The following is a 26,827-nucleotide window of genomic DNA, read 5'->3' as shown; positions in this document are numbered from 1 at the left end:
AACTTGTTTTACTGTAGCAAACAGTCTTTAGTTGATAAAGTATCTTTGAATGGTCGCTCTCCGTTTGGAATACTCAAGAGTCATGAGAATAAAGAGTAATGAGAAGAAGCTCAGGTATGAAGGCGAAACTTGATTGATTTGTACAAGTTCAGATATCTCCCTTTACTGCTTTTCAAGCACATTTTGACATGAAAATCAACGAGACGTGAAGATCAACGTGTGCCAATGCGCAATCGCTGCGCAAGGTTTACGCCCATGAATGCATCAAAGTTGTCCACAGAGTTCCATCAAAGATGGCGTCTCAGCGTCGGCAAATGATGCAAAGCGTAAGACAAAAACGATTTCTCCCTCTTGTAGAAGTGCTTATTGTTAAAAATAACTCCAGTCATATTTTGTTGTTTGAAAAAAGTAATCTAGCTTTCCAAAGGACAATTGAAACAACTACTTCACGGGCCCTGTGCCGCAAACAGCAACATCCGCCGCTAGCCTAGCGTGGCTAAAAACATTGCTAGCTTAGTCAGCTAGCTAACTAAGTTTGTTCTTCACTTGGCAATTTATATGTATTTATCTAGTTACTATTTAAGGGGAGATTTTCTTAGCCACGGGTCAGTTTAGTTTTATCCAAATAATTGGTTCTATCTACAGTAGCTAGCCAATGGTAGTGAAGAACGGTATATTTTCTGAAAACACTAACTTAATATTACACTTTTAGCCTAAGTTTCTATGTGAATATTGTAGTTTCTTTGGTCGTCAAAGCCTAACTGAAGCAGAAGTCTGAGGAGACAATTAAGCAGGACAATTTCAATGGTTGTCAGAACTCTGAACACTAAAACCATAGAATTTGGCTACATTAGTACGCTTTCTAACACAATAGCTAATGTCATTCTTCAAACTCCACCCTGGTAGCATCAGAGCTGGACAGATGACCTGCCCCTGTGTCAGATGTGCGGGGTGGGAACAGCCCCCAACTGTACCTACGGACCCGATGGAAAGGACACCCAGAGCCACCCCAACGAGGACGGACACTTCAGGTTCAGGTAACTAAGACACCTGTGCCTGATTCACACTTTAAGGCCAAACCCAGCTGTCCTGGTTATATATCCACTATAGGTACGGGAACCATGCTGGAAAGGACCATATAACAAAAAAACATATTCAAGGCAGCATAGTTTGTTTTGGCCGTCTGAAAATGCTACTGGAGCCATTGATATGTCCCTGTATACCAGCATTGCCCAAACAAGGGGTGCTGACTGATTTTGGAAATGGGGTTGTTCGATAACACCCCTCAATTGCTTGGTTCATAGAACTGGGTTTACGTCAGTAACCTCAGTTAACCACGAGATGCGGTTGTCAGATTACACAGACCCTCAAAGAATTAGAGATTAAATCCAAGTTTGATAAACGCCCATATCTATTGGGTGAGATGTAATTTTGTATTGTTTATCTATTTCACTTGCTTTGGTAATGTAAACATATGTTTCCCATGCCAATAAAGCCCTTGAATTGAATTGTAATAAAGAGAGTGGTTTTTATTTTCTTCCTACAATTGTGGCTCTATCTTTTGAACGCTTTATGACCCCATTACTGAAAGATGAGACGCTCAGAAACACGTATGTGTCTGCTGTTTCCCTCTACAAGCCTCAGTAGAACAGATTGGACAAGACCACACACTACATCAGACTGGGGGGGTGGAACTAGGCCCCACAATACCCACCCATAGCACGTGCTCCAGCAGGTATATCTCACTGGTCATCCCCAAATCCAACACCTCCTTTGGGCGCCTTTCCTTCCAGTTCTCTGCTGTCAATGACTGGAACGAATTGCAAAAATCGCTGAAGCTGGAGACTTATTTCCCACACTAACTTCAAACATCAGCTATCTGAGCAGCTAACCGATCGCTGCAGCTGTATATAGCCCATCTGTAAATAGCCCACCCAATCTACCTACCTCATCCCCATATTGTTTTTATTTACTTTTCTGCTCTTTTGCACACCAGTATTTATTTCTACTTGCACATCACCATCTGCTCAACTATCACTGCAGTGTTTATTTACTAAATTGTAATTACTTCGCTACTATGGCCTATTTATTTCCTTACCACCTCACGCCATTTGCACACTCTTTATAGACTTCCTTTTTTTTCTATTGTGTTGTTCTATTGTGTTGTTGACTGTACTCTTGTTTATTCCATGTGTTGTTTGTGTCGCACTGCTTTGCTTTATCTTGGCCAGGTCGCAGTTGTAAATGAGAACTTGTTCTCAACTAGCCTACCTGGTAAAATAAAATCTTTCTACACAGAAGATCATACAAAATCATTGCCTGATGAGCTTCTGAACATCCCAATACTTTCTGATGCATTTCAGTCACCTCAAACTAGGGCCGGGCTTTAGTATCATGGCAAGTAAATAAAACATGAAGCGGATTTAACTTCTTTAGGAAAACAGCCCTTATGTTGGAAACAAACATTATTTTGTCATTCAGAGTCACATGCATTTATTTCCCAAACTATTGCCCGCAATACTTTACATACAGAAGGTTTTTAAAGAACCAGAGAGTTAATACTGCTTTGTTTTTTACATTTTTGCCATGAAAACAATATCGCAATACTGGTTTTGTCCCAGCCTTACTTCAAACCATTCTTCCTTCATATTGATATACTGTCAAAAGTACTGTCAGTGATTTGTAATAGACTGTCATAGCCCCAATTTAAAAAAGTCAACATTGGCCATTGTTGATTACATCACGTTTTACATGGTGGGGTCGTGGGCCAAAAAGAGAGCCCTGCTGTATTACCCACACCTGTATGTAGCTTCCATACTCACACTTACCAAGGCTGGTGATCTGTGCAGATTACACAGCCAGGAAGACTTCTAGGAATATTGACCAATAGGACATAAAGAGTTGTCTTCTGTCCAATCAGAGGTGAGGATGGCTGTTTCCTGTACAGGGTTCGATGGGAGCAGTGTCTATTTTTGTGTCTCAATGGGTGAGTTTGTTGTTGCACGGCCCGGTGCCCCCATGGGTGGAGAGTTCTCCTTAGTACCAATTGAATGGTCTAAAATAATCAAACTCTGCCCACAAGGGGGATCCGGGCCATGCAAAACAAACTTGAACAGTGTCTCGCAACAGACCAAACAAACATAAGAGTTGTTCTTGTTTTGACCACTCAGACAAAGTTGTTTCTTTCTGTCCAATCAGAGGTGAGGAAGGCTGTTTCCTGTATGGAGTGTTTAATGGGTTTGATGGGAGCAGAGTGTCCAGCTTCGTCTCTCAGTGTCTGACAGCAGAACTGCTTCTGGGACAGCTCAAGTCTACACACACTGACTCTGATGTCCGCAGAATTCTCACACAGGTGTGTGTGTGTGTGTGTGTGTGAGAGAGATATCGACTGTTATGTCTTTGAATCAGCGTGTCTGCCTGCAATCCTGTCTGCTCTAGGTAGAACGCATTCGCAGAAGCATCATATCATAAGAAATGCTATTTGAATGTTTATACCATTGATTCTGTTGTTTTATCCTAAGGCCTTCGACGTTGTAGAGAAGAGTTACTTTGAGACAATCGGTGACGCTCTTGCAGAGAAGGCTACTATTATATCCCAACTACCTGAGGTAAACATGGCACTCTGTCACTCATAGCGTGTTAAGTTTCCTTCTACTACTTAGATTTCCATGGCAACCACAGTTTTAATTCACATTAGAATGTATTCATTGGGAATCAATATAGCCTCATTAGCCAATTAATCGACCTTAACTAACATTCTTAATTCTCTTAATCTCCTCTCCTATTACCATCTTCTTCTTCTTTTTTACCTCCCTCTCCCTCCCTTCCCACCTCTCTCTCTCCCTCCCTCCCTCCCTCCCCACCTCTCCCTCCCTCCCCTACATCTCCTTCCCCCATCCACCAGGGAGTATCGTTCCACCAGCTCTCCCCCCAGAGTCAGAAGCTTTCTGAGAGGCTGAAGGACCTGGAGCAGGAAGTGTCTGGTGGAGCTACCGCTGTTGTGGCTCTGATACACAACAACAAGCTCTACATCGCCAACGTGGGTACGTACTGTTGTTCCACACACACACACACACACACACACACACACACACACACACACACACACACACACACACACACACACACACACACACACAGAGAGAGAGGAAGCTCACATGCAGGAGCACAGCCTTGCACTAACACGACCACAGCCATGTAAACATAAACACAATTACACCTCTTAGGGCTTCTTATGTCCTCACTGACCTTTTACATACACGTTACAATGCCATTTACTTCTCTGAATCCAAACGCCTGTTAGAAATGATATTCAGAATGTCAACAGGCCTTGTTCCATCCTTTCTGCCCTGTAACTCGTTTCTTCGCCAACATCTGTCTGTGTGACCCCCCTGAAGCCAGAGAGAGGAAAAACATTTAAACATATTATTTGCGAAAAATCTAAAAGCCAGACCACTCTGGTAGGAAATTAGAATTCTAGCCGAAAGCCAGAAAGAGATTTCTGAAATGAACACACACATTCCCTGGGGATTTCACCGTGGGTTGATATAACAACCAGACCCATTTTCATAATAATTTCTCATTGGTCCAATAGGCCTTATACCATCTGTCTGACTATTCAATCCAGACGTGTGTGTGTGTGTGTGTGTCAGTCATTGGTTCATAGAAAATGAACTCCACTAGTGATTTAAGTCCTCCATAATTGTAAATGATCTTTAAAGATACGATTTGGTCTCAACTATTCCAGACTGGCCATTTGGGGTCCTTTTTTCCCCCTCCATGGTTAGCCGCCTCTCTGCCCGTCTCAAATTGGGATTTGGGGGCCAAATAAAAGACTAAGAAAGAAGGGGGAGGAATGAAGGGGAAAAGACACTTGTGGTTTTCAAGTGTCGGAATAAGGGCAGAAAATGATTTATTTTATAAGGGGAGAAAAAAGGAAAGGTTGTTCATTGTGGGGGGAGTGGTGGTGGAGAGGAGGAAAAGGAGACTGTTCAGGCTACCTCACCAGCTATGTACAGGTCAGGGTCAAAGTGGAGAGGTGACCTTGGAAATGAAACGGAACCTTTAAGGGAGAAAAGTGTTTCCAGCTGTGGAGCTGTGACTCATTCCATACTGTGTGTGTGTGTGTGTGTGTGTGTGTGTGTGTGTCCTGTGGGCTTATGTTTTATTTCTGCTGAGATGTGAAGGGGTGTGGAAGTTGTTGCAATGTCACGGTCAGGAACACAAGACAATGTCTCCTCTACAATTATGCTAACCAAGCTATTACCCACCAGCATGGACAGGTTATTTGATTTGTTTATGGACAGGTGATTTGTTTATGGACAGGTTATTTGATTTGTTTATGGACAGGTTATTTGATTTGTTTATGGACAGGTTATTTGATTTATTTATGGACAGGTTATTTGATTTGTTTATGGACTGGTTATTGGATTATAATCAACTGGTCTTAAAACCAGAAAGACCAATTAATAGACAATTACAACCATTTAATTTGTTAATTATTCTTTTCTTTTTTTACATGTAATTTAGCAGATACTCTTGTCCAGATTGACTTACAGCAGCAATTAGGGTTAACTATTTGCACATCATTACAACTTTGGAACTTTTGTGTGTGTGAGACAGAATTCCAGCCATTTAATGAATGAAGTAATCAGCGAGGTCTCCATTACAGTGACTGTTTCAGACTGGTTTCAGTCAGGGATCTGAGTGATGAGGATGTCTGGGTCAGCCTTTTAATTGATGAATGTACCAATCAATCAATAAAATGAAATGCTGTTATTATACAATACTAGATTATGTTCTGGTCCCGGTACCAACCACACTCTCTTACTGTATTTCATTCATATGGGTAGTTGTGTTGTGGTCCAGGTACCAACCGGGCCCTGCTGTGTAAGTCCTATAAGAAGAGAAGGATATCTTAACAACAGGTTGTGTTTGTATTGTGGCCTAATGGTTGTGTTGTGGTCCAGGTACCAACCGGGCCCTGCTGTGTAAGTCCTATAAGAAGAGAAGGATATCTTAACAACAGGTTGTGTTTGTATTGTGGTTGTGTTGTGGTCCAGGTACCAACCGGGCCCTGCTGTGTAAGTCAACCAGCGACGGTCAGAACCAGGTGATCCAGATTGGACGACCTCACACCACAGAGAATGAGGACGAGCTCCAGAGACTGGCTGGGCTGGGTGAGTCACACACACAGAGAGTCTGTGCATGGGTTCACTTCACGCTGTTACAGCCTGGTAGCTACGGGAGAAGTTGAGCCTTGCGCTTCAACGCTCTTAGTTGTGTTGGAAATTGACCCACGAGGCTGTTTACTTTGTGCACCTACGTCATACTGCTGAGTCTGCCTTTAAAATGGAATGGAGTCAATTCATTGGAAAACGCACACCCTGGTTGAAGGTGACCTCTTCTCCTTCCCCCTCCCCTCTCTTCTCCTCCCCTTCCTCTCTTACTTTCATCACCGCCACCTATCTCTCCCATCTCTCCTCCATTCATCCTTTACGTCTGCCCTCTTCCCTTTCTTGCTGTTTCCTTGTTCCCTCCTCGTTCACTCCCCTTCACCTCTCCACCTGTCTCCTCTTCTCCACCTCATCCCCTCCTCCCACCCTGCCTTTCCCCCTGTCGCATCCTCTACTCCCCTTCACCTCTCCACCTGTCTCCTCTTCTCCACCTCATCCCACTTTACCCCTCATCCTCTCCTCCATCCCCCAGGTCTTGATGTGTCTGGTCTTCGTCAGGCGTCTCTGATAGCTGGTCAGTGCAGCACCAGGAGGATTGGAGACTACAGGGTTAAATATAACTACACAGATATAGATCTGTTGAGGTAGGGGTGCATACACACACACATACACACACTAGCACATCCATTTATACACACACACCCACACACACACAAAGGCTCAGAAGTCCAATTTCCTGCTGTCCTCTGTAGCCGAGCCAAACGGATGAATATAAGGCTGGATCTTTGAATAGGATTCAACTTATCCACAGAAAAATGCACTTAATTGAGTTTCCAATTGGATTTCTTCAGTGCTACCATAGCGGTAGGTAGACTGAGTACAAGACATTTCAAGTGGAAAAACGCTCTACTTTTGTATTTGTATTCATTAAGGATCCCCATCAGTTCCTGCCAAGGCAGCAGCTACTCTTCTGGGGTCCAGCAACATTAAGGCAGTTAACAAGATATATATGTATATATATATATATATCTTGTTACAGTGGGGAGAACAAGTATTTGATACACTGCAGATTTTGCAGGTTTTCCTACTTACAAAGCATGTAGAGGTCTGTAATTTTTTATCATATGTACACTTCAACTGTGAGAGACGGAATCTAAAACAACAATCCAGAAAATCACATTGTATGATTTTTAAGTAATTCATTTGCATTTTATTGCATGACGTAAGTATTTGATCACCTACCAACCAGTAAGAATTCCGGCTCTCACAGACCTGTTAGTTTTTCTTTAAGAAGCCCCCCTGTTCTCCACTCATTACCTGTATTAACTGCACCTGTTTGAACTCGTTACCTGTATAAAAGACACCTGTCTACACACTCAATCAAACAGACTACACACTCTCCACAGTGGCCAAGACCAGAGAGGGTGTAAGGACATCAGGGATAAAATTATAGACCTGCACAAGGCTGGGATGGGCAACAGGACAATAGGCAAGCAGCTTGGTGAGAAGGCAACAACTGTTGGCGCAATTATTAGAAAATGGAAGAAATTCAAGATGACGGTCAATCATCGTCGGTCTGGGGCTCCATGCAAGATCTCACCTCGTGGGGCATCAATGATCATGAGGAAGGTGAGGGATCAGCCTAGAACCACACGGCAGGACCTGGTCAATGACCTGAAGAGAGCTGGGACCACAGTCTCAAAGAAAACCATTAGTAACACACTACGCAGTCATGGATTAAAATCCTGCAGTGCACGCAAGTTCCCCTGCTCAAGCCAGCGCATGTCCAGGCCCGTCTGAAGTTTGCCAATGACCATCTGGATGATCCAGAGGAGGAATGGGAGAAAGTCATGTGGTCTGATGAGACAAAAATAGAGCTTTTTGGTCTAAACTCCACTTGCCGTGTTTGGAGGAAGAAGAAGGATGAGTACAACCCCAAGAACACCATCCCAACCGTGAAGCATGGAGGTGGAAGCATCATTCTTTGGGGATGCTTTTCTGCAAAGGGGACAGGAAGACTGCACCGTATTGAGGGGAGGATGGATGGGGCCATGTATCGTGAGAACTCAGTAAGAGTATTGAAGATGGGTCGTGGCTGGGTCTTCCAGCATGAGAACGACTCGAAACACAGCCAGAGCAACTAAGGAGTGGCTCCGTAAGAAGCATCTCAAGGTCCTGGAGTGGCCTAACCAGTATCTATACCTGAACCCAATAGAAAATCTTTGGAGGGAGCTGAAAGTCCGTATTGCCCAGCGACAGCCCCGAAACCTGAAGGACCTGCAGAAGGTCTGTATGGAGGAGTGGGCCAAAATCCCTGCTGCAGTGTGTGCAAACCTGTTCAAGAACTACAGGGAATGAATGATCTCTGTAATTGCAAACAAAGGTTTCTGTACCAAATATTAAGTTCTGCTTTTCTGATGTATCAAATACTTATGTCATTGCAATAAAATGCAAATTGCTTACTTAAAAATCATACAATGTGATTTTCTGGATTTTTGTTTTAGATTCCGTCTCTCACAGTTGAAGTGTACCTATGATAAAAATTACAGACCTCTACATGCTTTGTAAGTAGGAAACACTGCCGATTTTGCAGGTTATCAAATACTTGTTCTCCCCACCGTATATAGTTTAAAATATTACATGACATTACATTTCATAACACGTTTCACGGCACATTAAGTGTGTTCCCTCAGGCCACTACTCTACTATCACATCTCTACAATACAACATCCTGTGTACCTGTGTGTAGAGTGTGTGTCTTATCATGTGTCTGTGTGTCTGTGCCTGTGTGTGTCTCTTCACAGTCCCAGCTGTTCCATAAGGTGTATTTTATCTGTTTTACTGCTTGCGTCAGTAACCTGATGTGGAATAGAGTTCCATGTAGTCATGGCTCTATGTTGTACTGTGAGCCTCCCATAGTCTGTTATTGAGGATTGTGAAGAGACCTCTGGTGACTTGTCTTGTGGGGTATGCTGGGTATCTGAGCTGTGTGCTAGTATTTTATACAGACACCTCGGTACGTTCAGCACGTCAACACTTCTTACAAAAACAAGTAGTGATGAAGTCAAACTCTCCTCCACTCTCCATGAGAGATTGACATGCATATCATTAATGTTAGCTCTCTGTGTACTTTTAAGGGCCAGCCGTGCTGCCCTGTTCTGAGACAATTGTCATTTTCCCAGGTCCCTCTTTGTGGCACCTGACAACACGACTGAACAGTAGTCCAGGTGCGACAAAACTAGAGTCTGTAGGACCTGCCTTGTTGATAGTGCTGTTAAGAAGGCAGAGAAGCACTTTATTATGGACAGACTTCTCCCCATCTTAGCTACTGTTGTATCAACATGTTTTGACCATGACAGTTTACAACCCAGTGTTACTCCAAGCAGTTTAGTCACCTCAACTTTCCACATAATTTATTACATGATTTAGTTGAGATTTATTGTTTTAGTGAATAATTTGTCCTACATACAAAGCTTTTAGTTTTTAAAATATTTAGGACTGACTTATTCTCTGCCACCCATTCTGAAACTAACCGCAGCTCTTCATTAAGTGTTGCAGTGATTTCACTCTCTGTAGTAGCTGAAGTCAATAGTGTTGAGTCATTCAGACAGCTGAATCCCTGATTCTACCTGGATCGTGTTGGAGAGGCTTCCATTAAAGAACACCCTCTGTGATCTGTTAGACAGGTAGACAGGGGGTATGAAGCCATAACAGATACGTTTTTCCATCAGCAGAATATGATCGATAATGTCAAAAGCCACAAGTCTAACAAAACAGCTACCACAATCTTTTTATCCATTTCTCTCAGCCATCCATCAGTCATTTGTGTTAGTGCTGTGCTTGTTGAATGTTTCCCCCTGTAAGCATGCTGAAAGTCTGTCACGTTTGTTTACAGTAAAATAGCATTGTATCTGGTCAAACACCATTTTTTCCAGAAGTTTACTAAGGTTGGTAACCGGCTGATTGGTCGGCTATTTGAGCCAGTAAAGGGGGCTTTACTATTCTTGGGTAGCGTAATGACTTTAGCTTCCCTCCAGGCCCGAGGACACACACTCTCTAGTAGGCTTAAATTTAAGATGTGGCAAATAGCAGTGGCAATATCCTCTGCTATTATCCTCAGTAATTATCCATCCAACTTGTCAGACCCCGGTGGCTTGTCATCGTTGATAGACAACAATCATTTTTCACCTCTTCCACACTCACTTTATGGAATTACAAATTACAAATCTTGTTTTTCATAATTTGATCAGTTGTTATACTTGGATGTGTAATGTCAGCATTTGTTACTGGCATATCATGCCTAAATTTGCTAATCTTGCCATTGAAAAAAATCTATATCAGTGGGTTTTGTGTTGAATGAGCCATCTGATTCAATGAATGATGGAGCTGAGTTTGCCTTTTTGCCCAAAATTTCACTTTGTGTATTGTGTAATTTATCTTTGTTTCATAGTATAGTTTATTTTTACTCAGTTTAGTCACATGATTTCTCAATTTGCAGGACGTTTGCCAATCGGTTGTGCAGCCAGACTTATTTGACATTCCTTTTGCCTCATCCAACTCAACCATCCATTTTTTCCATTCCTCGTCAGTCCACAGGGTTTTAACAGTTGTTACAGTAATCTTCTTAATGGGTCCTGCTTATTGGTAACTGGAATAAGCAATTTCCTAAATGTGTCAAGTGCAGCGTCTGGTTGCTCCTCATTACACACCACAGAGCAACAAATATTCTTTCCATCGACAACATTGGAATCGCTGCAAATCTTATTGTATGACCTCTTATACACTATATTAGGTCCAGCCTTTGGAACTTTGGTTTTCCTAGATATGGCTACTATTGTGATCACTACATTCTATGGATCTGGATTTCTGCAGCATTAGTAAAGATGTGATCTATACATGTTGGTGATTGAATTCCTGTGCTGTTTGTAGCTACCCTGGTAGGTTGACTGATAACCTGAACATGGTTGCAGGCGCTAGTTACAGTTTGAAGCTTTCTCTTGAGTGAGCAGTGTGATCAAAGCCTGTCAAAATATGCCTCTCTGTTTATCTCAAACATTAACAAGCATTTCACACATGTTATCCAGATACTGACTGTTAGCACTTAGTGGTCTGTAGCAGCTTCCCACCAAAATGGGCTTTAGGTGAGGCAGATGAACCTGTAGCCATATTACTTCAACAGTATTTAACATGAGATCCTCTCTAAGTTTTACAGGAATCTGGTTCTGATTATAAACAGCAACACCTCCACCTTTGGCATTTCTGTATTTTCTGTAGATGTTATAACCATGTGTTGCTGCCACTATAACATCAAAGGTATTATCTAAGTGAGATTCAGAAATGATTCATTTCAGGAACCTTGTTTCATGTGGGAAATGTTTAGCACTTTTCTGGGATGCTTGATTGTTTTCATTGTTTAGCAGAAGTAGACATGCTCATGTTCTGTATGTTAGTGCAGGGTGAGCTGCACACGGTGGACTTCCTACTAGGGCACACCGCCTCAGTGCGAACACTATAACTCATAGGCACATGATTACTGTATACAATAGCTGTAGGATCCACTTTAGATTGTATTGTAGGTTGGAAACAACTTATCGTTTACCTCTATCTCATCCTGCTCTTTTCTTTTCTCTTTCACTCGCTCTCACTCTCCTCCTTCGATCTGTCCGTCTTCTTCATTTTCCTCCATGCCCCGCCCACGACCATCAGCGCCGCCAAGAACAAGCCGATCATAGCAGAGCCGGAGATCCAGGCCAGCCAATCGTTAGAGGGTGTGACAGGCTTCCTGTTGCTGATGTCAGAGGGGCTCATCAAAGCCCTGGAGTCCGCCCACGGACCTGAACAGGCCAATCAGGTAGGTGCATTCACTTATCCAATCAACCTCTTAACCAATACATTCACAACAAGCTTCTTTGATAAAGACCTCGTTCCAAGGAGGACGGTGCTGGTCTTTCCCAATCGTCATAGTTCACCACCACCTCTTACTCTCCTCTTCCCAACTCCAACATCATCTACCTCTCCTCCTTCTCCTCCCTCCCTCTCCCTACTGATTTCAGTTGATTTCCCCATCCTCCCTCCCTCTCCCTACTGATTTCAGTTGATTTCCCCATGCGATGAAACGTTGCATCGTTTTCCCCTCTCCTCCCCCTCCTCTAGGAGATGGTAGCGATGGTAGCAGCAGAACTAGCCCAACAGGGAAGCCTAGAGGCCGTGGCCCACCCACACAGGGTAGGTGGTGGAGCGGGTGGGGAGACGGCTACACCACGGGGGAGACACACACCCACACAGGGTGTCACACACCCACGCCAGCGGGGGGAGACACACACCCACACAGGGTAGGTGGGGGGAGGTGGGGGACACACACCCACACAGGGTAGGTGGGGGAGACAGGGTAGGTGGGGGAGACACACACCCACACAGGGTAGGTGGGGGAGACACACACCCACACAGGGTCCCACCCACACAGGGTAGGTGCTCCCACACCCACACAGGGTCACGGGTAGGTGGGGGAGACACACACCCACACAGGGTGGTGGGGGAGACGCTGGGTAGGTGGGGGAGACACACCCACACAGGGTAGGTGGGGGAGACTGATACGGGTAGGTGGGGGAGACACACACCCACACAGGGTCAACTACACGGGTAGGTGGGGGAGACACACACCCACACAGGGTAGGTGGGGGAGACTGGCCGGTGGGGGACACACACACACACAGGGTAGGTGGGGGGGACACACACCCACACAGGGTAGGTGGGGGAGACACACACCCACACAGGGTAGGTGGGGGAGACACACACCCACACAGGGTAGGTGGGGGAGACACACACCCACACAGGGTAGGTGGGGGAGACACACACAGGGTACACAGGGTAGGTGGGGGAGACACACACCCACACAGGGTAGGTGGGGGAGACACACACCCACACAGGGTAGGTGGGGGACACACACCCACACAGGGTAGGTGGGGGAGACACACACCCACACAGGGTAGGTGGGGGAGACACACACCCACACAGGGTAGGTGGGGGAGACACACACCCACACAGGGTAGGTGGGGGAGACACACACCCACACAGGGTAGGTGGGGGGGGACACACACCCACACAGGGTAGGTGGGGGACACACACCCACACAGGGTAGGTGGGGGAGACACACCCCACACACACCCACACAGGGTAGGTGGGGGGGTAGGTGGGGGAGACACACCCACACAGGGTAGGGTAGGTGGGGGGAGACACACCCACACAGGGTAGGTGGGGGAGACACACACCCACACAGGGTGGGGGAGACACACACCCACACAGGGTAGGTGGGGGACACACACCCACACAGGGTACACACACCCACACAGGGTAGGTGGGGGAGACACACACCCACACAGGGTAGGTGGGGGGACACACACCCACACAGGGTAGGTGGGGGAGACACACACCCACAGGGTAGGTGGGGGGACAGGGTAGGTGGGGGGGTAGGTGGGGGACACACACCCACACAGGGTAGGTGGGGGAGACACACACACACAGGGTAGGTGGGGGAGACACACACCCACACAGGGTAGGTGGGGGAGACACACACCCACACAGGTGGGGGGGGGAGACACACACCCACACAGGGTAGGTGGGGGGGGTAGGTGGGGGGACACACACCCACACAGGGTAGGTGGGGGAGACACACACCCACACAGGGTAGGTGGGGGGGGGAGACACACACCCACACAGGGTAGGTGGGGGACACACACACACACCCACACAGGGTAGGTGGGGGGGTAGGTGGGGGAGACACACACCCACACAGGGTAGGTGGGGGGACACACACCCACACAGGGTAGGTGGGGGACACACACCCACACAGGGTAGGTGGGGGAGACACACACCCACACAGGGTAGGTGGGGGAGGGGTAGGGGGGGAGACACCCCCACACAGGGTAGGTGGGGGGACACACACCCACACAGGGTAGGTGGGGGGAGACACACACCCACACAGGGTAGGTGGGGGGGACACACCCACACAGGGTAGGTGGGGGACACACACCCACACAGGGTAGGTGGGGGACACACCCACACAGGGTAGGTGGGGGAGACACACCCCACACAGGGTAGGTGGGGGAGACACACCCACACAGGGTAGGTGGGGGAGACACACCCACACAGGGTAGGTGGGGGAGACACACACCCACACAGGGTAGGTGGGGTGGGGGGGGGGACACACACCCACACAGGGTAGGTGGGGGAGACACCCACCCAGACACACACCCACACAGGGTAGGTGGGGGAGACACACACACAGGGTAGGTGGGGGGACACACACCCACACAGGGTAGGTGGGGGGGACACACACCCACACAGGGGACACCACCCACACAGGGGAGACACACCCCACACAGGGTAGGTGGGGGAGACACACACCCACACAGGGTAGGTGGGGGACACACACCCACACAGGGTAGGTGGGGGGACACACACACAGGGTAGGTGGGGGGAGACACACACAGGGTAGGTGGGGGAGACACACACCCACACAGGGTACACACACACAGGGTAGGTGGGGGGACACACACCCACACAGGGTAGGTGGGGGGGACACACACACAGGGTAGGTGGGGGGGACACACACACAGGGTAGGTGGGGGAGACACACACCCACACAGGGTAGGTGGGGGAGACACACACCACAGGGTAGGTGGGGGACACACACCCACACAGGGTAGGTGGGGGGACACACAGGGTAGGTGGGGGGACACACACACACAGGGTAGGTTCCTATAGGTGGGGGAGACACCCACACAGGGTAGGTGGGGGGACACACATCCCACACAGGGCCTGGCAAGAGGCCTCCTGTGGGGACGGGGGTAAAACTCTGAACAATGTAACACTGAACACAGACAGAAGACACTGGCAACAGCCAACGTGGGGACCACACAGTGGGGTGGGGGGGACACACACCCACACAGGGTGTGCAGGCTTGTGTGGTGTAAAACAACAGGCTGCCTTACTTAAGGCAATGTAAACTAGTGACATGGGGTGACCACTATAAACAGCTACATGTCTCAACAACCTCTATTTAACCTTTGAACTCTCCCAGACACCAGGTCCTGGTGTTTTTGGTTGGCCCGGAGGGAATTCAAGATCAGGGGCTGAGTAATGAAAGGGACTATTAGCATAAAACAAGATTGAGATCGGAGCTTGTATGTGTTCTCATTTCATGTTAGAAGAGAGGATATATTACATGGCAGTGGTCCTTAAATGGTCTTCTGAATAAGACCAGGGTTTGAGGCTGCGTGTTGCTGCTGATGTCCACCTGACAGCACTGTAGACTAGAGGTCGACCGATTTTATGATTTTTCAACGCCAATACCGATTATTGGAGGACCAAAAAAAGCAGATAGCGATTAATCTGACGATTTTTTTATTTAATTTATTTGTAATAATGACAATTACAACAATAATGAATGAACACTTGTTTTAACTTAATAAAATGCATCAATAAAAATCTATTTAGCCTCAAGTAAATAATGAAACATGTTCAATTTGGTTTAAATAATGCAAGAACAAAGTGTTGGAGAAGAACGTAAAAGTGCAATTTGTGCTATGTAAGAAAGCTAACGTTTCAGTTCCTTGCTCAGAACATGAGAACATATGAAAGCTGGTGGTTCCTTTTAACATGAGACTTCAATATTCCAAGTTAAGAGATTTTAGGTTGTAGTTAATATAGTATTTATAGGACTATTTCTCTCTGCCATTTGTATTTCATATACCTTTGACTATTGGATGTTCTTATAGGCACTTTAGTATTGCCAGTGTAACAGTATAGCTTCTGTCCCTCTCCTCGCTCTTACCTGGTCTCCCAACCAGGAACACATCGACAACAGCCACCCTCGAAGCAGCGTTACCCATCGCTCCACAAAAGCCGCGGCCCTTGCAGGGCAAGGTGAACAACCACTCTAAGTCTCGGAGCGAGTGATGTTTGAAACGCTATTAGCGCCCTCCCCGCTAACTAGCTAGCCATTTCACATCGGTTACACCAGCCTAATCTCGGGTGTTGATAGGCTTGAAGTCATAAACAACTTAATGCTTGAAGCACAGTGAAGAGCTACTGGCAAAACGCACGAAAGTGCTGTTTGAATGAATGCTTACGAGCCTGCTGCTGCCTACCATCACTCAGTCAGAATGCTCTATCAAATATCAAATCATAGACTTAATTATAACATAATAACACACAGAAATACGAGCCTTTGGTCATTAATATGGTCGAATCCGGAAACTATCATCTTGAAAACAAAACGTTTATTATTATCGCATATACACTGACTCTGCGTGCAATGACCGCAAGAGAAGTGACACAATTTCACCTGGTTAATATTGCCTGCTAACCTGGATTTCTTTTAGCTAAATATGCATAATATATACTTCTGTGTATTGATTTTAAGAAAGGCATTGATGTTTATGGTTAGGGACACATTGGTGCATCGACAGTCCTTTTTCCGCGAATGCGCACCGCAACGATTATATGCAACGCAGGACACGCTAGATAAACTAGTAATATCATCAACCATGTGTAGTTAACTAGTGATAATGATTGATTGATTGTTTTTTATAAGATAAGTTTAATGCTAGCAAGCAACTTACCTTGGCTTCTTACTGCATTCGCGTAACAGGCAGGCTCCTCGTGGAGTGCAATGAGAGGCAGGTGGTTAGAGCGTTGGACTAGTTAATTAACTGTTAGGTTGCAAGATTGAATCGCCCGAGCTGACAAGGGGAAAATCTGTCGTTCTGCCCCTGAACAAAGCAGTTAACCCACCGTTCCTTGGCCGTCATTGAAAATAACAACGTGTTCTTAACTGACTTGCCTAGTTAAATAAAGGTGTAATATATATATATATATGTGTGTGTGTGTGTGTGTGTGTGATAAATTAATTGAACAAATCGGTGTCCAAAACTACCGATTTCCGATTGTTTTGAAAACTTGAAATCAGCCTTAAATAATCGGCCATTCCGATGAATCGGTTGACCTCTACTGTAGAGATCACAATGGGGAGTTAGATGTCTCTGCCTGATAGAGGCAGGAGCCTTCCGTGTAGAGCTTGAACCTGGCCAATGAGGGTCTGAGTTATACCTCAGTTCATATTCTATCAAATGATTCTCATACATTCCAACAGTCTTCAGATGCATTACTGATCATCTGCAGGCAGACCTCAATACCAAATGAACAGGAAAGCTTGAATTAATTTCATCTTTTAATTCAGCTAACCCCCCAGCAGTACTTATTACTACTATAATACTAGTTTTACTAGGTGGTCATATCTACCCAGTGTCAGTGCCCTGACTGCCCCAGCAGTACTATATTACTACTATAATACTAGATGAACTCTGTCTCTCCTCTAGGTGGTCATATCTACCCAGTGTCAGTGCCCTCCTCTGACTGCCCCAGCAGCACTATATTACTACTATTACTACTATAATACTAGATGAACTCTGTGAACTCTCCTCTAGGTGGTCGTATCTACCCAGTGTCAGTGCCCTCCTCTGACTGCCCCAGCAGTACTATATTACTACTATAATACTAGATGAACTCTGTCTCTCCTCTAGGTGGTCGTATCTACCCAGTGTCAGTGCCCTCCTCTGACTGCCCCAGCAGTACTATATTACTACTATGAACTCTGTCTAGATGAACTCTGTCTCTCCTGACTGCCCCAGTGGTACTATATTACTACTAGTGTCAGAACTGCCTCCTCCGTATCTACCCAGTGTCAGTGCCCTCTGCCCCAGCAGTACTATATTACTACTATAATACTAGATGAACTCTGTCTCTCCTCTAGGTGGTCGTATCTAGGTGGTCGTGCCCCAGCAGTACTATATTACTACCAGTGTCAGTGCGTATCTACCCAGTGTCCCCTCCTCTGACTGCCCCAGCAGTACTATATTACTACTATAATACTAGATGAACTCTGTCTGGTGGTCGTCTCCCAGTGTCAGTGCCCTCCTCTGACTGCCCCAGCAGTACTATATTACTACTATAATACTAGATGAACTCTGTCTCTCCTCTAGGTGGTTGTATCTAGCCAGTGTCAGTGCCCTACTCTGACTGCCCCAGCAGTACTATATTACTACTATAATACTAGATGAACTCTGTCTCTCCTCTAGGTGGTCGTATCTACCCAGTGTCAGTGCCCTCCTCCAACTGCTCCAGCAGTACTATATTACTACTATAATACTAGATGAACTCTGTCTCTCCTCTAGGTGGTCGTATCTACCCAGTGTCAGTGCTGCCCCAGCAGTACTATATTACTACTATAATACTAGATGAACTCTGTCTCTCCTCTAGGTGGTCGTATCTACCCAGTGTCAGTGCCCTCCTCTGACTGCCCCAGCAGTACTATATTACTACTATAATACTAGATGAACTCTGTCTCTCCTCTAGGTGTGGTGTCAGTGCCCTCCTCTGACTGCCCCAGCAGTACTATATTACCTAGATGTCAGTGCTGTCAGTGCTCCTCTGACTGCCCCAGCAGTACTATATTACTACTATAATACTAGATGAACTCTGTCTCTCCTCTAGGTGGTCGTATCTACCCAGTGTCAGTGCCCTCCTCTGACTGCCCCAGCAGTACTATATTACTACTATAATACTAGATGAACTCTGTCTCTCCTCTAGGTGGTCGTATCTACCCAGTGTCGGTGCCCTACTCCAACTGCCCCAGCAGCACCAGTAAGACCAGCGTCACCCTCTCCCTGGTCATGCCCTCTCAGGGGGGTACCCTCACCAATGGGACCAACACAGCCTCCACTCTGGAGGAGGGCACACCCACACACACACCTGGGTAATATATATAATATATGCCATGTATCCATAGCAACTCACCCAAAGCGCACACACACCGAGCCAATAACACACACACTTACCAACAGGACTAACACCGTTTTCTTTCCCTGGAAGAGGATACAAATGCAGGCATGCTGACACACACACTAGAGATGGGTGATATGGCCAACACATCATATCACAATATTTGTGTGATGTTTGTGAATTGAAGACTGTTTTATGAGTAGTGCATGAGCCTGACAACAGATGAAATTAAAGCGATTTGAATGGGCACCGTTCTGATGGTTGTATACACACTCGGACACGACTGACAGGGAGGTGGTCCAATATGGAGCACTGTCTCAGAATATACACTGCTCAAAAAAATAAAGGGAACACTAAAATAAAACATCCTAGATCTGAATGAATGAAATATTCATATTAAATACATTTTTCTTTACATAGTTGAATGTGCTGACAACAAAATCACACAAAAATCAATGGAAATCAACCCATGGAGGTCAGGATTTGGAATCACACTCAAAATTAAAGTGGAAAACCACACTACAGGCTGATCCAACGTTGATGTAATATCCTTAAAACAAGTCAAAATGAGGCTCCGTAGTGTGTGTGGCCACCACATGCCTGTATGACCTCCCTAAAACGCCTGGGCATGCTCCTGATGAGGTGGCGGATGGTCTCCTGAGGGATCTCCTCCCAGACCTGGACTAAAGCATCCGCCAACTCCTGGACAGTCTGTGGTGCAACGTGGCGTTGGTGGATGGAGCGAGACATGATGTCCCAGATGTGCTCAATTGGATTCAGGTCTGGGGAACGGGCGGGCCAGTCCATAGCATCAATGCCTTCCTTTTGCAGGAACTGCTGACACACTCCAGCCACATGAGGTCTAGCATTGTCTTGCTTTAGGAGGAACCCAGGGCCAATCGCACCAGCATATGGTCTCACAAGGGGTCTGAGGATCTCATCTCGGTACCTAATGGCAGTCAGGCTACCTCTGGCGAGCACATGGAGGGCTGTGCGGCCCCCCAAAGAAATGCCACCCCATACCATGACTGACCCACCGCCAAAATGCTGGAGGATGTTGCAGGCAGCAGAACGTTCTCCACGGCGTATCCAGACTATCATGTCTGTCACGTGCTCAGTGTGAACCTGCTTTCATCTGTGAAGAGCACAGGGCGCCAGTGGCAAATTTGCCAATCTTGGTGTTCTCTGGCAAATGCCAAACGTCCTGCACGGTGTTGGGCTGTAAACACACCTGTGGACGTCGGGCCCTCATACCACTCTAATGGAGTCTGTTTCTGACCGTTTGAGCAGACGCATGCACATTTGTGGCCTGCTGGAGGTCATTTTGCAGGGCTCTGGCAGTGCTCCTCCTGCTCCTCCTTGCACAAAGGCGGAGGCAGCGGTCCTGCTGCTGGGTTGTTGGCCTCCTCCACGTCTCCTGATGTACTGGCCTGTCTCCTGGTAGCGCCTCCATGCTCTGGACACTACGCTAACAGACACAGCAAACCTTCTTGCCACAGCTCGCATCCTGGATGAGCTGCACTACCTGAGCCACTTGTGTGGGTTGTAGACTCCGTCTCATGCTACCACTAGAGTGAAAGCACCGCCAGCATTCAAAAGTGACCAAAACATCAGCCAGGAAGCATAGGAACTTAGAAGTGGTCTGTGGTCACCACCTGCAGAACCACTCCTTTATTGAGGGTGTCTTGCTCAATGCCTATAATTTCCACCTGTTGTCTATTCCATTTGCACAACAGCATGTGAAATTTATTGTCAATCAGTGTTGCTTCCTGGACAGTTTGATTTCACAGAAGTGTGATTGACTTGGAGTTACATTGTGTTGTTTAAGTGTTCCCTTTATTTTTTGAGCAGTGTAGTTGGTGTATTGTTAAAATTCATACCGGTATGTGGATCCATTCCATTATACTGTATAGTCGATATATCGCCCAGCCCGAACGCATACACACATCCACCAAGCTGAACGCACACTTCCACCCTGGCTTGATGTGGATGCCTTCTGCGGGCATGGATGACCTTGTTCTTGGCCTTGGACTCCAACAAGTGTAGACGATGGTTTCATAGCCAGTTCATTTTAGATTTTCATTTGGGTTTGTTCGGGTCATTTCAGATAAACCGTAGTGTAATTGTTGGCCCGGGCTAAGACCACACGTTGGCTTCTTGTTATTGTGTTGTTCTAAGAGGCATGTGCATGGCCCCTGTTCTGAGTCATTGATTGGTTCATTCCTCCTACCCTTCTTTACTTTGCTGTCTTCTTTCCTTCATTCCTTATTTATTTTCCTCCTCTGAATCTCCTCCTTCTGCTCATTCGCTTTCCCATCCTCCATCTGTCTATTATTTTCCCCCTTTCTTTTGCTCTTCTTCCCCTCCCTCCCTCCCTCCCTCCCTCCCTCCCTCCCTCCCTCCCTCCCTCCCTCCCTCCCTCCCTCCCTCCCTCCCTCCCTCCCTCCCTCCCTCCCTCCCTCCCTCCCTCCCTCCCTCCCTCCATCTCTTTCTCTGTCACCTCTAGCACGCTCCTTCTATCCAGCGCCGTCCGTCGTTCCTCCCTTGACATCCTCCAGTCCATAAATGAGCTCTGTCTCTCCCCTCTTCCCTCTCTTCCCCCTCTCCCCCCTCGCCCACCCGCCCCCCTCCCACCCCGCAGCCAGAGTCCCACCACCACGCTCCATTCCTCCAATAACCAGACCACCCAGAGCTCCAGCTCTTCTTCAGGAGATGGAGGCAGCCTCTTCAGGTGGGTAGCTCGGGGGGTTAGAGAAGGGAAAAATCCCAGGCGGGATGGTTTCTATTCTGTTTCTAGGAAGACTATGTTCACTAAAATATCCACTGTATGGGACTCTCTCCAGACAGCGTGGCAGCCAGGCGGTGCAGCCAGACGAGACCGGGCGGGTCCCTCCCTATGTTGACTTCACCCAGTTCTACCGGCTGTGGGGGTCGGACCACGGAGACTTCCTGGGGACACAGGGGGCCTCAGCTGGGCTGGGGCCTCAGTGATGGAGGGGGACAAGATTTGGGCTGAAGAGAGTGATAACTGCTCTTGAAGAAAGGAGGTATAGGAATCTATTGGAGGGGTTGTGTGATGGATTTTGGTGGTGTTGTGGAGATTTCGAGCTGATAAGGCATCCTTAGGCAGAAACGGATTTCTGTTTTTTTACTTTATCACGACTATTCCTTTTCCTACAGCTGATAACGTGTTTACTACACGCATAAAGGTAATGTTATTGATGGGTCGGGTGGACGACAGGTATGCAGGAAGGAAGGCTGATCTAGCATCAGTTTTTGCTTTAGATAACAATGAATAAGATTATATGGACAGGGGTGACCTGATCCTAGGTCATTGCTCTTACTCTGAAATGCTTGATATGGCCCCAGATCTACCTGAATGGACTGAATTCACCCCCAACACACAGTCAGTGAGTGTATGTTGGCTGGCGTTTAACTCCTGTCACCTGCTCTTTGTCTAAACAAGGGAGGGAGGTGGGAAGGGAGATGAATGATGTGGGTTATCAGTCTGTCTGTGAACAAGGAGAGGGGATGAATGATGTGGGGTTATCAGTCTGTCTGTGAAGGAGGAGAGGGAGATGAATGATGTGGGGTTATCAGTCTGTCTGTGAACAAGGAGAGGGAGATGAATGATGTGGGGTTATCAGTCTGTCTGTGAACAAGGAGAGGGAGATGAATGATGTGGGGTTATCAGTCTGTCTGTGAACAAGGAGAGGGGGATGAATGATGTGGGGTTATCAGTCTGTCTGTGAACAAGGAGAGGGAGATGAATGATGTGGGGTTATCAGTCTGTCTGTGAACAAGGAGAGGGGGATGAATGATGTGGGGTTATCAGTCTGTCTGTGAAGGAGGAGAGGGAGATGGATGAAGTGGGGTTATCAGTCTGTATGTGAACAAGGAGAGGGAGATGAATGATGTGGGGTTATCAGTCTCTGAACAAGGGAAGGAGGAGAGGGGGATGAATGATATGGGGTTATCAGTCTCTGTGTACAAGGGAAGGAGGAGAGGGGGATGAATGATATGGGGTTATCAGTCTGTGAACAAGGGAAGGAGGAGAGGGGGATGAATGATGTGGGGTTATCAGTGCAGGTGACACTATGTAATGAGCTGACAAGTGAAGGGACTCATCTCAGCTGTCTCTTGTTACTGTAGCTCTCCGTTGATCTCTTTCCACCCCACTCCTCCCTACTCTACCTGCCTCTTCACTCTCTTTCCACCCCACCCCCTCCTACTCTACCTGCCTCTTCACTCTCTTTCCACCCCACCCCCTCCTACTCTACCTGTCTCTTCACTCTCTCTTTCCACCCCACTCCCTCCTACTCTACCTGCCTCTTCACTCTCTCTTTCCACCCCACTCCCTCCTACTCTACCTGCCTCTTCACTCTCTCTCTTTCCACCCCACTCCTTCCTACTCTACCTGCCCCTTCACTCTCTCTCTTTCCACCCCACTCGCTCCTACACTACCTGCCTCTTCACTCTCTCTTTCCACCCTAATCCTTCCTACTCTACCTGCCTCTTCACTCTCTTTCCACCCCACTCTCTCCTACACTACCTGCCTCTTCACTCTCTCTTTCCACCCTAATCCTTCCTACTCTACCTGCCTCTTCACTCTCTCTTTCCACCGTACTCCCTCCTACTCTACCTGCCTCTTCACTCTCTCTTTCCACCCCACTCCCTCCTACTCTACCTGCCTCTTCACTCTCTCTTTCCACCCCACTCCCTCCTACTCTACCTGCCTCTTCACTCTCTCTTTCCACCGTACTCCCTCCTACTCTACCTGCCTCTTCACTCTCTCTTTCCACCCCACTCCCTCCTACTCTACCTGTCTCTTCACTCTCTCTTTCCACCCCACTCCCTCCTACTCTACCTGCCTCTTCACTCTCTCTTTCCACCCCACTCCCTCCTACTCTACCTGCCTCTTCACTCTCTCTTTCCACCCTACTCCTTCCTACTCTACCTGCCTCTTCACTCTCTCTCTCTCTTTCCACCCCACTCTCTCCTACACTACCTGCCTCTTCACTCTCTCTTTCCACCCTAATCCTTCCTACTCTACCTGCCTCTTCACTCTCTCCTTCCACTCCACTCCCTCCTACTCTACCTGCCTCTTCACTCTCTTTCCACCCTACTCCTTCCTACTCTACCTGCCTCTTCACTCTCTCTCTTTCCACCCCACTCCTTCCTACTCTACCTGCCTCTTCACTCTCTCTCTTTCCACCCCACTCCCTCCTACTCTACCTGCCTCTTCTCTCTCTCTCTCTCTCTCTCTCTCTCCTCTTTATTCATATTTGGTCTGGTTGGAGGAGAGATGAGCAGTTGAAGTGATTACATTTTTTTGATAGTTATCTAATCATGTATATCTAACGTATGTTTATTTTGTGTGATTATATACATTTTATGTACAGTTGAAGTCAGAAGGTTACATACACTTAGGTTGGAGTCATTAACTTGATTTTCAACCACTCCACACATTTCTTGTTAACAAACTATAGTTTTGGCACGTTGGTTAGGACATCTACTTTGTACATGACACAAGTCATTTTTCCAACAATTGTTTACAGACAGATTATTTCACATATAATTCACTGTATCACAACTCCAGTGGGTCAGACGTTTACATACACTAAGTTGACTGTGCCTTTAAACAGCTTGGAAAATTCCAGAAAATGATGTTATAGCTTTATAAGCTTCTGATAGACTAATTTACATAATTTGAGTCAATTGGAGGTGTACCTGTGGAAGTATTTCAAGGCCTACCTTCAAACTCAGTGCCTCTTTGCTTGACATGGGAAAAACTAAAGAAATCAGCCAATACCTCAAAAGAAAATAATGTAGACCGCCACAAGTCTGGTACATCCTTGGGAGCAATTTCCAAATGCCTGATGGTACCACGTTCATCTGTACAAACAATAGTACGCAAGTATAAACCCCATGGGACCACGCAGCCGTCATACCGCTCAGGAAGGACACGTGTTCTGTCTCCTAGAGATGAACGTACTTTGTTGCGAAAAGTGCAAATCAATCCCAGAACAACAGCAAAGGACCCTGTGAAGATGCTGGAGGAAACAGGTACAAAAGTATCTATATCCACAGTAAAACGAGTTCTATATCGACATAACCTGAAAGGCTGCTCAGCAAGGAAGAAGCCACTGCTCCAAAAGCGCCATAAAAAAGCCAGACTACGGTTTGCAACTGCAGGTGGGGACAAAGATTGTGCTTTTTGGAGAAATGTTCTCTGGTCTGATGAAACAAAAATAGAACTGTTTGGCTATAATGACCATCGTTATGTTTGGAGGAGAAAATGGGATGCATGTGGAACACCATCACAAACTGTGAAGCACTGGTTTGGCAGCATCATGTTGTGGGGGTGCTTTGCTGCAGGAGGGACTGGTGTTCTTCACAAAATAGATGGCATCACGAGGGAGGACAATTATGTGGATATATTGAAGCAACATCTCAAGACATCAGTCAGGAAGTTAAAGCTTGGTCGCAAATGGGTCTTCCAAATGAACAATGACCCCAAGCATACTTCCAAAGTTGTGGCGAAATGGCTTAAGGACAACAAAGTCAAGGTATTGGAGTGGCCATCACAAAGCCCTGACCTCAATCCCATGGAAGATTTGTGGGCAGAACTGAAAAAGCGTGTGCGAGCAAGGAGGCCTACAAACCTGACACAGTTATACCAGCTCTGTCAAGAGGAATGGGCCAAAATTCACCCAACTTATTGTGAGAAGCTTGTGGAAGGCTACCCGAAATGTTTGACCCAAGTTAAACAATTTAAAGGCAATGCTACCAAATACTAATTGAGTGAATGTAAACTCCTGACCCACTGGGAACGTGATGAAAGAAATGAAAGCGGAGATAAATCATTCTCTCTACTATTATGACATTTCTCATTCTAGTAATAAAGTGGTGATCCTAACTGACCTGAGACAGGGAATTTTTACTAGGATTAAATGTCAGGAATTGTGAAAACCTGAGTTTAAATGTATTTGGCTTAGGTGTATGTAAACTTCCGACTTCAACTGTATATGTCAAGGTTAGGATCAATACCATTTCAATTCCAGTCATTTCAGAAAGTGAACAAATCCCAAATTTCCCTCATTGAAAAGTATTGGAAGAGAATTGGAATTGAAATATCAGTGTACTTAATCGACGTGGACATTGATTAAGGCAGCACCCTGCACCTCTGATTCAGAGGGGTTTGATGAAATAAATCCAGGAGACACATTTCAGTTGAATGCATTGTGTTGTGCAACTGACTAGGTATCTCGTTTCCCTTCCTGAATTGAAAGGGAATTGACCCTGAAGCTTTATATATGTTTATGAATGCGTTTTACATTTGCTATGTATGTTTTGTCTCCTTGAATATCGGCTGCATTGAGAAATTAAATGATTGAAATGTGTGACTTCTTCTGCGATGTCGTCTTGATGTTTTGACTTCCAAAACCTTCAACCGCGGCCTCTTTGACATTGACATGTTAGTGATTTTGGGGCGGCAGGTAGCCTAGTGGTTAGAGCGTTGGGCCAGTAACCGAAAGGTTGCTAGGTCAAATCCCTGAGCTGACAAGGTAAAAATCTGTCGTTCTGCCCCTGAACAAGGCAGTTTCCTAGGCTGTCATTGTAAATAAGAATTTGTTCTTTAACTGACTTGCCTAGTTAAATAAAAGTTAAATTAAAAAAATATTTAGCAGACGCTCTTCAACCTTCAACCACGGCCTCTTTTGGCATGTTAATCATTTAGCAGATGCTCTTCAACGCTCTTATCCAGAGCCACTTGCAGTAGGAGTGATACATGCCTTAATAGCCAACTA

The 26,827-nt window shown here is 46.4% G+C and overlaps 3 protein-coding genes across 3 annotated transcripts in view; 2 read left to right on the top strand and 1 right to left on the bottom strand.

The window, feature by feature from the left end:
• Nucleotides 1-26,827, bottom strand: part of LOC135534853 (parvalbumin alpha) — a 352,035-nt gene that overhangs the window by 227,247 nt on the left and 97,961 nt on the right. The window lies entirely within an intron of this gene.
• On the top strand, nucleotides 42-26,419 carry tab1 (TGF-beta activated kinase 1/MAP3K7 binding protein 1). Its single transcript, XM_064957432.1, has 12 exons — nucleotides 42-326; nucleotides 907-1,037; nucleotides 3,199-3,352; nucleotides 3,522-3,608; nucleotides 3,905-4,043; nucleotides 6,063-6,179; nucleotides 6,709-6,820; nucleotides 11,883-12,027; nucleotides 12,330-12,401; nucleotides 18,803-18,990; nucleotides 21,658-21,747; nucleotides 21,860-26,419. The coding sequence occupies exons 1-12, from the start codon at nucleotides 294-296 to the stop codon at nucleotides 22,005-22,007; spliced, it is 1,416 nt and encodes a 471-aa protein (XP_064813504.1). The 5' UTR covers nucleotides 42-293; the 3' UTR covers nucleotides 22,008-26,419.
• Nucleotides 22,376-26,419, top strand: LOC135528377 (mucin-3A-like). The gene is made up of 3 exons (XM_064957418.1): nucleotides 22,376-22,426; nucleotides 23,169-23,454; nucleotides 23,670-26,419. The coding sequence occupies exons 1-3, from the start codon at nucleotides 22,376-22,378 to the stop codon at nucleotides 24,323-24,325; spliced, it is 993 nt and encodes a 330-aa protein (XP_064813490.1). The 3' UTR covers nucleotides 24,326-26,419.

This window comes from Oncorhynchus masou, chromosome 5, assembly GCF_036934945.1.
Source record: "Oncorhynchus masou masou isolate Uvic2021 chromosome 5, UVic_Omas_1.1, whole genome shotgun sequence".
Taxonomy (NCBI): domain Eukaryota; kingdom Metazoa; phylum Chordata; class Actinopteri; order Salmoniformes; family Salmonidae; genus Oncorhynchus; species Oncorhynchus masou.
The sequence above is the reverse complement of the archived record's forward strand: the minus strand, read 5'-3'. Positions and strand labels throughout refer to the sequence as shown.

Bases quoted from the DNA above. Each gene is read 5' to 3' on its own strand.
- tab1 (XM_064957432.1), top strand. From the start codon at position 294: ATGGCGTCTCAGCGTCGGCAAATGATGCAAAGC. The intron at 3,609-3,904 runs GTAAACATGGCA...CCCATCCACCAG, and splicing joins TTATATCCCAACTACCTGAG to GGAGTATCGTTCCACCAGCT. The intron at 21,748-21,859 runs GTGGGTAGCTCG...GACTCTCTCCAG, and splicing joins GATGGAGGCAGCCTCTTCAG to ACAGCGTGGCAGCCAGGCGG.
- LOC135528377 (XM_064957418.1), top strand. From the start codon at position 22,376: ATGGCCCCAGATCTACCTGAATGGACTGAATTCACCCCCAACACACAG. The intron at 22,427-23,168 runs GTGAGTGTATGT...TTGTTACTGTAG, and splicing joins TCACCCCCAACACACAGTCA to CTCTCCGTTGATCTCTTTCC. The intron at 23,455-23,669 runs TTCCACCCCACT...CCTGCCTCTTCA, and splicing joins TGCCCCTTCACTCTCTCTCT to CTCTCTCTTTCCACCCCACT.